Raw genomic sequence first — 13567 nt, 5'->3', positions numbered from 1 at the left:
TATCTAAACCATGCAGGGACACACAGCTGGCTGCTGTGGGTGAGCCAGGATTGTAGCTGTTTCCCATGGACACTGCATATACCAGGCTGCCTCAGTTCCACACAGCAGGCCTAATGCTTATGAATTAGAGGTGTCTGTTGCTTTCCTTCACTTGCATTTTCTATGAGTTCAAATGGGTTGCTCAATGTAATATTCAATTATGGGAGTTGTGCATGTTGAACACAACAGAATCTGGAGTAAGTAATCGCGAATGTCTATGGGGTTTTGTGGTTTCCATTCAATTAGCAGCCAATTTAGGCAGTGAAAACGACGTGTGTGGACTCTTGCCAAGCTGTGACCTAATACTTGTTTTGAGAAAATGAAACGCCCTATAGTCTATAGCAGGCCGTGTTCTGTATGCTGGTTTATGTCCCAACCAATTAGTGTACTGTAGCTAGGCAAACTGAGAACATTTATTCCTTAGCTTTTAGTTTGATTTACTGTCGAATAGGTCTAAGAAAGTGTGTAGGATGTAGAGCCAACGTTTAAAAAAAAAAAAAAAAAATTCAAATAATTTTTGTACTGATTATAAGACTGGAAATCTGCACAGCAAGAAGAAGAAAAAACTGCAACGGCTACACATCGGTCCTGGCAGTACGCCTGTAGGGGTGTACCCGAGGGTTATATTCGTTTATGTACCAATTCCACGATTTCAGTTCGCGTTGGTCTGAGAGACCGGCCTCAATTTCGCGTCTCCGTCCATTGTGTGCCTGACCGCAGGCAAACAAAGCTCTAACAGGAGTCCAGGAATGTAGATTCTGTCAACATGTCTTTCTAAAATCTCAGGCTAGTGTTGTGTTTGCATGCCCGACTGCAAACAGATCAACCCACGAGCTCGTTAACAAAAATGTTACTATTTTTAAGAAAAGTCTGGAACTAATTTTCTCCTCGTTGAATTGTAATGAAATGTAAGTATGTTTTTCACACGATTTACAACAGCAATTTTAAAGCTGGTGGTATGATCACAGTCGGAACCACCATGTGTTTCCAGTCTTATTCCCAATGAAACATTTCTTGTGACATAAGCTTTGAGGGTCAAAAAGAACAACTTTTAAACACAACACCTATCCCGTTGAACCTTGCAAAGTCTTGTTCTAAATTCGAATAAAGTAACCGAGATCATAGTAAATCTGTAAGTTTGCGCATCATTCAGCCACGCCCATATCATAGATTCGTGCACATTCCACCTCTACACAGGGCAGCTACTCTTAAAGGGATTAGCACGCCTTCTCGAAGAAGTGGCGAATTCGTTCTGTCGACACACGTGTATGTTTCACCAGAACGAGGCTTGAAACGCCTAGTGTAGGGGTCTGTATCCTTGGTCCTGGAGAGCCACAGGCTCTGCTGGTTTTCGTTCTTGATTGTCGCAGTTGATGAATTGGTTGCTGATTTTAAGGCAAAATCAAAAGCAAGCAGAGATTGTGGCTCTCCAGGAATATAGTTGCAGCATAAGGATTGAGATTAATGCCATAAATTTAAAGTAAAGAAAAAGTTTAAGGTAAAACACACAGTGAAACTAAAAAAACATGTAAGTTATATGAACAGAAGTAGAATTCAAATATATCACAAAAACTGACTTTTGAAAGTTTTACTTTCAGTTTTGAATCAGCTAATTTCACTTACCATTTGTTTAATTGTTTTCTTAATAAAACATTTTCCAAAAGGGAGGAGAAAAAGAACCACTTTTTTCACCATCACTGCCTTTTTCTTAACGGGTTGGCCTCGATTTGGCATGGGTTGGGGTTTAGCTCATATAATGAGCTAATTCGTGAAATCAGGTAGTGTAGCACATGGTTCAAGCAAATCCTCGCAGACACAGAGTTGAGTAGATTAATCAATGGATTGTAGTGTTTTATTTTAGAATAATCAACAGCTTGTTACAATGAGGTTGGAGTTATGATGAAAAAGCCATGAAAAAAAACCATGATTTAGAGCAAGTTTGTAATGTAGTGGCATAACTTTTATTCTTAAATATACTCAATTTAAATAAGGTTAATATTATGCATCAGCTGAGACAAAGCCCTATGGTATAAGATACGTCACACACATCACATTGAGATTAATCAGATCAGGGTTGGGCAGCTCCAGTCCTGGAGGTGTGTATGCAGGATTTTGCTGCCACCAGTTACCCTGTCTCAATCATTACATTTTTACATTTTAGTCATTTGGCAGCTAATTATGCGGCACATGACTGATTCGCTCATAAATTAGACCAAAATAAAATGTTACAAGAAAATAATATTTATCAGCCGCTGGCTAAAAATGACAGATCATGCTCGTAATTATTGGGCTAATTAAATCATTAAGAGCAGAAGTTTGTCACAAATCCATAAACAGATGCAGCCCTCCTTGCCCATTGCTGATGTAAATTATCATTCCAAATAAAAGTATACAAATATATTTTGCCACATTACTATATTACTTTATTATTTTATTGAGCTGTGGTTAAAAAATCGCGTAGTTACTTTAATTATATTTATTTGAAAAAAAGGGGGACATTTGGCTGGAACAAACTTTTGATGACGTATACAGTCTGCAGCCATCCTCGCCTATGTGGCCTTTGACCCAGTTGTAGAACCTCCCCTTTAATTCTTTCCTGAGATCGTTCGGCTGTGGAGTTGTCACCGATTTATTTTCTGTCGGTGGTTATTAATTCGATTCAGGGGTCTCACGTCTCGCCAGCTTGGTTTATTAGCAGACTTTCGTGTTCCCGTGTTTTACGCTTTAGCTTTTTACGTTATTGTCATTGCAGTTTAACTATTTACTGCTCAATTTAATTTTGCAATGCTTCGGTTCACTTGGCTGCTTTCTGCTCTGCTTCTGTACCCCGAGCTAAGCCAAGGATACTTCCCCGAGGAGCGTTGGAGTCCCGAATCTCCGCTGCTTGCCCCTCGGATACTAATTGCTCTCGTTTGCCGAAACTCGGAGCACTCTTTGCCATATTTCCTTGGATCAATCGATCGACTGAACTATCCCAAGGACCGTATTGCCATGTGGTAAGACCCAATATGATTCTTAATTTTATAACGCTGCAGATGCTAGAAATATAGCTATTTGCGAACTTGTTATGGTACCTAGTTATAACTTGCTTGATGATGCATGCCTTGGATCTCTTCTTTATATATAAGTTTTATTTATTTTGAAGCTGATATGAATAACGGTTTATTGTTACTACTGGGAATAGCATTTGCAGTGCTGGCGAAGTGCGAGTGGTGCTGCTGTTATCAAATGGTTGCATTGCAGCTAAAAAAATGATTCACTTTTCAATATCAGAGTCTCCGACAATTCTAGTTTTCTAAAAACAACAACAACAACAACAAAAAAACATCAGGCGTTATTCACATAGGTATTTTAGGGGGGGGACCATACTTCCAACAGAACCGCTAACGTGACTACTTTTTTTCTGGGAACTGAGGGTACTACGTGTTACCAGCTAAAGGAAACTCGCATCTCTTGCAGGGTCGCCCTTTTGATGATGAAACCAGCTGAGGCACGTCCAGTTACAGATGCTCCTTGCTTATCAATCGACTAGTTTTGTATAACGGTTCGGTAGTTGCGCTTCAACCCCCCTCTAATATTAGCATATAAACTTCAACAGAAATAAAACATTAAACAAAATGTCCCGTACGTTTCATTAGAAAAATAACTTGGCGTGAATGCAAGTTATGTGTCGCATTACAGGTAGCTATCCAAAAGGACATATTCTTTTTTCAACCCCTAATTTATAGGTTCATACTTTTTTATATGTACTGCCTCTATAACGTACTCCTGTCTATAATAACCTTAAGGTAGACTGTGAAGTCTCTTGGGACAAAATTATTTGTAAAATTGGCACTATGAATAGATTTTGATTGATTGATTGCTTGGCCATTCCGACCAGATTTTCCCTCCACAAATACCTTGTTACACAGCATTCAATCATCCATATATATTTTGCTATCAGTAATATTGTAGATGGGAGCTGTGCATGGCTGTTTTGTTGTTTAATCCGGCTACAGAACAAGCAGTTTGGCATGTGGCATTGAGGTTAACTGGGCTGTTTGACTGAGTTGTTAACACCCCACTGCCCCACTGCCGCACTGGCCCTACTCATCTCTCCTGCAAAATCCAAAAAGTTATTTGTTTTTAGGGCTAGTAATCTGACTCTGGACTGAGAGGAAATAGAGCAGGAGTGTAATAATAGCAGTCCTTGTTGTACCCTGAGCAGTGTGTGTGTGTGTGTGTGTGTGTGTGTGTGTGTGTGTGTGTGTGTGTGTGTGTGTGTGGTCCATGTGTAATGAAGAACAAACCTTTTTGTCTTACTACTGCACCCCTGAAACATTTCCCCCCAGGTCCCCACATCCCTCGCCACCAGAATGTTCTCTCTATCATTCACACACACACACACACACACACACACACACACACACACACACACACACGTGTGCACCTGAGTTTACACTGTCGCCAAGCCTGAATTCCCCACACTTTTTCCCGCAAAAGGTGGCACTTATGAGCCAATTAACTCCAGGAACTTGTACACAGATCTGTTTTTAGTAGGTTTTAATCAAGATATTCTCAGTAATGAGATATTCAGACACTACCCGTGCACCCAATCATTGAAAGCCAGTGCTTTGCTTCTGTTTCTGTCTCAGTGAAATATCTATATTTTTGCTCCCCTGGCAACAGACCCTGTCTTGTATAAAACGGTATTATAACAAGACATGGACTTGAGGCTTGTGGGGTTTCAAACAGAGAGACAGACGTACAGACAGATTCCTGGCGTGTGGAGTGTGTGTGTTTAGCGAGGAGCAGAGAGACCGTATCGGACACGGGTGTGTGTTTAGCGTCGAATTGTAGTGGTCTCACACCTTGATGATACTTGGCCGAGCAGACAGGAAATCCAGTTTCTGCTCATTGGATAAAATTATCTCTCACGCACATACAGACACTCTGACTCTCTCTCTCTCTCCTGCAGACATGCATTCTGCCAGTTTCCACACCCTGTCTGCTCTTTGTCCTTTATTTACGCTCTCTCCTTCCCTTTGTCTCTTCTTACCTATGTCCTCTCCTCTTTCTGTCTCTGTTGTCTGTTTCTCTCCCCATAGATCTGTCTGCAGTTGGAATGAGAGAGAGAGAATGTAATTTCAGACAGTGACCCACTTCCACATGCTTGTTTGTGTGGTGTCCCTGCAGGGTGGCTACAGACCACAATGAGGACAACACCACAGCCATCCTGCGAGACTGGCTGATCCAGGTACAGAGTCTGTATCACTATGTGGAGTGGAGGCCTCAGGAAGACAGCAGGTGAGTGTGTGTTTTGTAGCAGCGTGTGTAACTGCAATGGTCTGTGCGTGGGCGACTGTCACGGGGTGTGATAGTGTACTGTATATGTGTCTGCGACTGTAATGGTGTGTGTGTGTAACAGTGATGGTGTGTGTGACTGTTTGTGGAGGTAACTGACGGTGTGTGCGGGCTGGCATGTCTCTGTAGAGAGTACGAGGAAGAGGCGGGGCCGAAGCACTGGACAAACCACCGCTATGCACACGTGATGAAGCTGAGACAGACCGCCCTGGAAGCTGCCCGCGAGATGTGGGCCGACTACTTCCTGGTTTGTTTGCAAAACTCTCCCCCTCCCCTCCCAACGGCAATAGAGTGAAACATAATTGCACTGGTCTGTGGTTCCTAATGCATAGGTTCCTACCCTGTAGACGTTCATCATTGCGGAAGACATAGAGATACCACTGACCTTCAGTCCTGTGGGATGAACCAGGTTACAAAGCTTGTGAGATGACATGATTGTTCAAATGCTCATTTGACATAGGCACAGGGGACCAGATATCAGTCTTTTAATCATCTAACCCCTCCCTTCTGTTCAGCGCTGGCCAATGCTGACTCTTCCTTGTCTGGCTCCGCCCCTCAGCTCGTGGACTGCGATAACCTCTTGACCAATCAGGACACCGTGTGGGAGCTGATGAGGGAGAATAAGACCATTGTTGCTCCCTTGCTGGAGTCCAGAGCAGCCTACTCCAACTTCTGGTGTGGCATGACCTCTCAGGTACCTGTCTATGTCTGTCTGTCTCTCAATCTATTCCTGTCTGCATCTGTCTATGTCTGTCTGCCTGCCTTTGCATGTATGTGTGTGCACATATGTTTGAGCATGCGCGCATGTGTGCGCCTGTGTGCGTATGTTCATCTGTGCCACTGCCCTCAGGGTTACTACAAGCGGACTCCAGCGTACATGCCGATCAGGAAACAGTTGAGGAAGGGCTGCTTTGCCGTTCCCATGGTGCACTCCACCTTCCTGGTGGACCTGCGCAAGGAGGCCTCCCGCCAGTTGGCCTTCCACCCGCCCCACCCTGACTACACCTGGGCCTTCGACGACATCATCATCTTCGCATTCTCTGCGCGCATGGCAGGTTGGGAAGAGTGAAGACTGATCCATCTTCTCTTCCTGGCTCTCCTCTTTTCTGACTTTCTCCACCTGCTCACCTTTCTTTCACCTGATCATTCTCTCATCTCCTCTGTCGTGCTACTTATTAACCTCTTCTCTTTCTCTTCCCATCTCTGTCCCTCTGTCCCGTGCGTATCACTCCCAGCCATTGTTTTGCTCACTCTGAACAGAGAACGACCCCTCCCTATTGCCTTTGTCTCCCTCCCTCTCGGTTTATATATATTTTTGTAATTCAAGAGTTGAGAATGGATAAGTAACAAAAACAGTCTCATTTTTTTATTTGTGAATTTCTTGGTGTAACATGATTGTTACGTTTTACAGTTTTATTCTCTTTCTCTCTTTGTCTCTCAGATGTGCAGATGTTCATATGTAACAGAGAGAATTATGGGTACTTCCCCGTCCCCTTGCGCTCTCATAGCACCCTGAAAGACGAGGCCGACAGCTTCCTGCACACACTGCTGGAGGTCGCAGGTGAGCATGAGGTCAGAGGGCAGAGGAGAGTGAGGGGTTATAGGTCATGAAGTAAGCGTAGGATCGTATGCGGTGTTCAAAACCGTGCACTAGCATACTACTCATACTAAATTTCAGGCTTATTGTCATTAGTTTCGAAAACAGCCAAATATTTGATAGACCTCCACAGATACTCTGATTCCTTCATTGGTTCTGTCTTTTTATTTTATTTTTTATCACTGTGACATGTTACGTTACTTGACAACGTGCATGATAGTATTGTACTTTTGTAGCTACACGCATTTGGGATGACAGTGTAGTATAATGGTTCAGGGAACTGGCCTTGTAATTGAAAGGTTGTGGGGTAGATTTCCAGCTAGGGCACTGGTGTTGTACCCTTAAGCAAGGTATTTAAGCTGAATAAATCGAATGTGTATGTAAAGAAAAGAAAAAAAGAAGGTGTATGAGTGCATCTGTTAAATACAGAGATGTTATGTATTGGCCTTGCCCTTCAATTTTTGGAGATTAAATTGGAATCCTTCAGTTTCAACAGTAGCGAAGCAGTACTTTCAAAGAATACAGAATTGAGTATCTGGCCGAATAGAATCTGTGGTAGGGTCTTAAATCCCCAATATAAATTGAAGTGACCCTCACCTCTTCCTTATCATGGTCTCTTCTCCTCTCTGCAGTGCGAAACCCCCCGTTGGACCCTTCCAATTTCATATCGGCCCCAACCAAGCAGGCAGACAAGATCGGATTCGATGAGGTCAGAAGAGTCTGTTGGGGGGGAGGGTGGTTTATTTACCATACTGTGTATTCAAATGCCCTTTTCTTTTGCTTGGCCTGTACTCCCAATTTCCTCCCAGTCCAAAGACATGCAGTAGTCCGTTAAATTGCCTGTATGTATGAGCGTGTGAGTGAACGATGTGTTTGTGCCCTGCCATGCAGTGGCGGCCTGTCCAGGTCGGACGTGTTTGTGCATTTCTACGTCGCTGGTTGTGCTGATGGAGGGTGTGCCTCCGCAGGTGTTCATGATCAACCTGCAGCGCCGCACCGACCGGAGGGAGCGCATGCTCCGCACTCTCTACGAGCAAGAGATCGCCTGCAAGGTCATCCCCGCAGTGGACGGCAAGTACGTCACCTCGGCCCGGAACTCCCGTGCACAACTTCGGAGTGAGACCGCAAACTGGGATTGGGGGGGTGGGGTTTGGGTACCGGAGGTACTTGAGGCACGGCCTGAGTTGGTAGTGCTGTTGATAAACTGAGGCCTATGAACATTCATCAGTCAATAGACTCTTTAGTGAGTGTGATTAATTAAAGGCTATTTTTTAATTCATTTTCTCAAGCTACCTATTTTAAAAATTCAGTTTTGCTTTGACAGAATCAGCCTTCAAATTTGCCCTGATAAAACAATTCCAATGGTGTTGGTCCACAGCTTCTCAGACATAGGCAGTGATGAACTCTGGAAGCTTAAGGCAAAAGAAACGCAGAAATGTCTGAATATAAAAACCTTGGAGTAAAGCTTTAAAGATAAATTTACATACCAACTTCCTCAACAGTACCTGCCTGTGTATCAAGTTTGGCACAAAGTCATTTCCCTTGTCCAAGGATCAGGAAGACATGTGAGGAATGCTTGATAGGTTTATGTGTACAATATTTCTGCAGAAATGGAACAATATCTGTAACTTCAGCATACATAAAAATTACTCTCAGCTGGTTTAGAATCTTTACTCTCCCAGAGTGGCTGTGCAGCCATGTTTATGTCGTAACCAAGGACAACCAGCTCGTTCTGTGGAAAAGTAAAAGCTGTTCTCTTCACTCGCCAGCTGCAAGTGTTATGTCTCGTACTCCTTTTTGCTTTTCACTGAAGGCCTCTAGCAGTCGATTATCGGACCTGGCCAGTAATGTCTTGGCATCTCCTTAGCTTCAGCTCTGGTCGGATGGAAAATAACACGCAAGTGTGAATGGAACTGAATAAAACCTTTTATATAATAATATCGAAAAACTTGTCACAATCAGGATGAATTTTTCTAACTCTTAGGAGTCTATCTTAGGAAGCAGGGCCTAACAACTTCTGTGTGCTGTATGTTTATTATCTCATATCTGATTTGAAAAGTCTGCTTTAGTCTGAATTGTTTCCTTTAAATCATTTTTTTTATCCATCCCTCGCCCCTCTCCTCTGCCTTCTTTCTTCCCCCTCTTTCTCTCTCTGTTTCCCCCTCTCTCCTCCTCCCTCTGTCAGTGCAATGAATGTCAGCCAGGTCAATGCCATGGGCATACACATGCTCCCAGGGTACAGTGATCCCTACCATGGCCGGCCCCTCACAAAGGGAGAGCTGGGTTGCTTCCTCTCCCACTACAACATCTGGAAAGAGGTGAGCATCATGGGGCAGCCCCAGGCTTTGAGACTAAATGCAGAGCAGTACACAGGGATCCACTGGGACCCAGGGGAGTCGCTCTTTGTGCATACGTCTGTACCGTGGCTCTGTGTTTAGATTGTAGAGCGGGGCCTGAAGGCCTCCCTGGTGATTGAGGATGACCTGAGATTTGAGGTGTTCTTCAAGCGCCGCCTGCAGAACCTGATGAAGGAGTTACAGAGTGAAGGCCTGGACTGGGACCTCATGTGAGTACGGCTCGCAGAGCCCAGCTCAGTGTACAGAGTACACCTTATTAATATATGATGTGGTGCAATTTTTCTTTTTATTCCTAATACATGGCCATAATTTCTTTAGACTTGGTAAGTTTGCTGGCAGAGCCCAGGTCTGACAGTAATGCTGTGACAGAGCCTGGCTCTTATTTCTGGGGGTGACAGTGGGACCAGGTTGAGCTGAGCAGGAATTTGACTACCATACTTGAATGAGGTCAGGGGTTCAGGTTTGTTCCAGTGCTGCCATTATGAAAACAATGAGCAGCTTGTGCTTTAGACACTGAACTCTTTAATCTCACCCATGTGTCCACAGTTAGACAAAAATGTACTGTGTACTGTGATATGAAGAACATTTGAAGTGGCTTGGCTTGGACACCTTCTCTCCCATTTTCTATTTCTCCATTCATAGGTTCTCACATTTTATATTTATCAGGACTTTGAATATATACATTGTATTAGGTCTGTGCAAACCACCTCTGTAGTGTCTGTGGCAGGGGTCTGACACATCCTTGATGAATGGCTCAGCCAGGGTCCTCGCAGAGAGACAAGACCAGTCAGCTCCAACCGGGCACTTCTCAACTCTTTCATATGTCAATGGGAATAAAGTGCAAATATTTTTTAATAGCTTTTAGTTCCATATTTCAAATGTAGTGGAAACATTCAAATCAAATCAAAGCATTAACAAATTGCATCAGGTCTGCATTATTCTTTTACAGGAAGCAAAGAAAAGGAATATTAATCTGTAAAAAAAAATGGCAGTGTCAACATTTTTTTCTTCAAACTCAAACACTTGAACTGAAGAAATTTTTCAAGATTTAACTTCACTTTTAATTACTGAACTAATTTTATTTTTTAACACAACTGTATGACTAAGGACTGTATTTAAACACAGCACACATGCTAGTTTTTCAGAGATATTCTCAGTAAAGACAGCCTGAATGTTCTGAGTTTGTCTCTCACCTTGCACGTTGTAACAAACTTAAATTCACTCGAGAGAAGTTCTTCATCATCCAGCATTTGATTCCACAGAGAATGGAAAACCATTCTACCCACTCTCAACCACTCCCTCCCTCCCCATCTGTAATCCTGTCCATGCACCTCTCCCTCTCTCCCTCCATTTTTCTTTCCATCCCTCCCTATTAGTTATATCGGGAGGAAGAGGATGCAGGTGGATCACCCGGAGAAATCCGTGCCCAACATCCACAACCTGGTGGTGGCAGACTACTCGTATTGGACCCTTGGATACATGATGTCCTTACAGGGTGCCAAAAAGCTCCTGAAGGTGGAGCCTCTGAAGAAGATGCTGCCGGTGGATGAGTTCCTTCCTATCATGTTCGATAAGCATCCTGTGTACGTAGGTCCAGGTCTGACGGCCGCAATGCTCCATCTGCTCCTGCTCTTCTCACCCCTTCTCTATCTCCAACTCTCCTTCCTCCTCTCCAGTTTGGTGGCTCGTGTGTTGAAATGTTGCGTACCTGTGCTTGGATGAATCCTGAGGTCTGATGATGGTGTCGTGACATCCAGTAGACCTCACAGGGTGGGGGATAAATTGGCAGTGTTAGTGTTGGTGGGATTGTCTGTGTCTCACAAATTATTGGAGGGGTGCTTTCAGTTAGTTGCCAGTAGTCTACCTCCAGCAGCTTCACTTGGAACTGCACTCTTCCAACATAGTGGCTGTTAAGGAACTCCGCACTTTTGGGCAGCACAAGCTTTGGAGGAGCTTTTCTGAAACAGGCTTCAGCAGAGCCCAAATTTCAGATGGGGTGAAATGATTGGGGAGGGGAAATTTGTGTGGTGAAAGTGGTTTGACTGGGGACAAATTGTGAGACGAAAAGGAATTTGGGTTTATTAATCTTCAGTTTTGATTGACCTCTCCTCTCCCCCCCAGCTCTGATTACATGGACCAGTTTGAGACGCGGGATCTGAAGGCGTTTTCCGCTGAGCCCTTGCTGGTGTACCCCACGCACTACACGGGCGACACAGGCTACATCAGTGACACAGAGACCTCCACCGTCTGGGACAATGAGGCTGTCCGGACGGACTGGGACCGGGCAAAGTCACGCAAGACCCAGGAGCAGGAGGAGATCAGCACGGAGGCCCAGAACAGTGACGTGCTGCAGTCGGCCCTGGACAGCACCGCTCGCGACGAGCTATGATGTCTACCACAGAGCGGGAGCGTGAGAGAGACAGAGGGGAGAGGGGGCGTTCAGCAGCTTTTAATCCTTCTGTTTTTGTCATTTTTACAACGGGGGTTACTTTTGGGCGATACTAAACCCCAACCCCCCCACACCGCCACCCCTTATGGACTGCCTCTCCTTTGTTTTGGTTCTTTTTTTTCACCTCACCACACAGTTTTAACTGCCTTGTTTTGGTCCAGTTTTATTTTTTCCCCTTTTTCTTTTTACTCCCCCCAAAGTTGTTTGTGACTCTTGACAAGGGATTGTCATCTTTGCTTTTAGAGTTGAAAAAGTAACTCTTTGCTACTTTTATGCTAATTTCATTGCATTTCAGATTCCATTGCATTTCAGATTTCAGATTTCAGATTTTTTCTCTGACATTTTTCTGTCTGAATCAGGATACACTGGCAGTAAGGAGACTGCTGTGCTTTTGGCCCTTGATATTACAACTTTGAGCACTGTGCATTAATGGAAAACTTATGATTGGACCACAATGCATTGATAGAAATCATTTGATTAGACCATAGTGCATTGACGGAATGAATCTGACTGGCCCAGAGTGCATTGGACTACAATGCATTGATGGAATCCATCTGATTGGAACATATTGCATTAATGAGATGTGTCTGTCCAACAATGATGATCCTGCTTGTTCTTTTTATTTTTTATTTTTGTGTGGTCAGGACTTTTATTCACCCCCACCAGCATTTATATAAATTAAAGGGATTGATTTCTGTCAGGTCGGTTTGTTGGAGAGCTGTTGGAAATGGGAACAGCCAGAAGATCTCCGCTGAACACAAGAGCAATGGAGGGATGGTGCAGACCCTTTGCAGTGTATTCAGTTTCCCCTGTGCATCTGTTCCGGTCTGGAGGCACCTCATGGAAAGGGGCCTCTTTCCCATATTGTCCCTCGTCCCTCTGGGATGCCTTCACTCCGGCTGGATCCCAGATAGACACCAACCAACTCCCTAGAGTTTATGGCTGAACAAAGACAGAACTTGGAATCCCATCCCCACCCCACCCCAGGCATCAAGAAACTTCTGTCTCCTGAGGACTGTGCATTGAATAAGTCATACTCGTCTGGTGTGGACAGGACTGATGCTCCCCTCTGATTATGAAAAGCAGGTCTGAGGGACAGAGAGGAAGATTTGCATGACCTTTTTGTCACTTTTTTTATTTTCACAAATGTGCCTTCTTGCCAAAGAATTAAAACTTTTTAAACTATGAGGTTGCCAGCTGTAGTACCTAATTGTTCTGTCTATGATCAAATTAATAGTTCACTGACTGAAGACACCAATGCACTAGGCTTGCTGATTTTCACCAGTGGAAAAATAACTTCTGACGTGTGCCTTCAATGAAAGATACCTTTGTTCTGAACACAAATTGAACAAGAGTTGAACTGGGTTTACTTTGCTCACGGTGCTCTGCTGCACCTCTAGTGGCAATATGCTATTACTGCAGGGCTGTACATCATTCAGATCATTTCACCTTCTGATGTTTTACTTTGGGACAAGAGCTGTGAAATCAGTTTGGTGTCATCTTGAATATAACACTATATATCTAGTATTACCTACTGAACTGCAGTTGTGAATACGCAAATGAAGTGATATTACCATCCAGGAATGGGGGAGTCACTGAATGCTGCATCGGTTAAACCAGAGTAGTGTCTGCGTCAACCGTTTTTAATTTATATTCTTTTTATGGGTTCTTTATGGATGTCAGATGTCAGTCCGTGAAAATGCGGTAATGCAGGAAAGAGGGTGAATAAGAGAGCTCTATTGTCCTCAGTGAGGCCCCCCCCCCCCCCCCCCCACACACACA

The 13567-nt window shown here is 44.0% G+C and overlaps 1 protein-coding gene across 1 annotated transcript; it reads left to right on the top strand.

The window, feature by feature from the left end:
* Positions 1 to 2683: 2683 nt before the first annotated feature.
* Positions 2684 to 12970, top strand: colgalt1a (collagen beta(1-O)galactosyltransferase 1a). Its single transcript, XM_061224050.1, has 12 exons — positions 2684 to 3035; positions 5215 to 5325; positions 5512 to 5629; positions 5942 to 6076; positions 6233 to 6437; positions 6824 to 6943; positions 7612 to 7688; positions 7948 to 8054; positions 9165 to 9297; positions 9418 to 9545; positions 10713 to 10919; positions 11458 to 12970. The coding sequence occupies exons 1-12, from the start codon at positions 2824 to 2826 to the stop codon at positions 11723 to 11725; spliced, it is 1821 nt and encodes a 606-aa protein (XP_061080034.1). The 5' UTR covers positions 2684 to 2823; the 3' UTR covers positions 11726 to 12970.
* Positions 12971 to 13567: the final 597 nt, after the last annotated feature.

This window comes from Conger conger, chromosome 16, assembly GCF_963514075.1.
Source record: "Conger conger chromosome 16, fConCon1.1, whole genome shotgun sequence".
Taxonomy (NCBI): domain Eukaryota; kingdom Metazoa; phylum Chordata; class Actinopteri; order Anguilliformes; family Congridae; genus Conger; species Conger conger.
The sequence above is the reverse complement of the archived record's forward strand: the minus strand, read 5'-3'. Positions and strand labels throughout refer to the sequence as shown.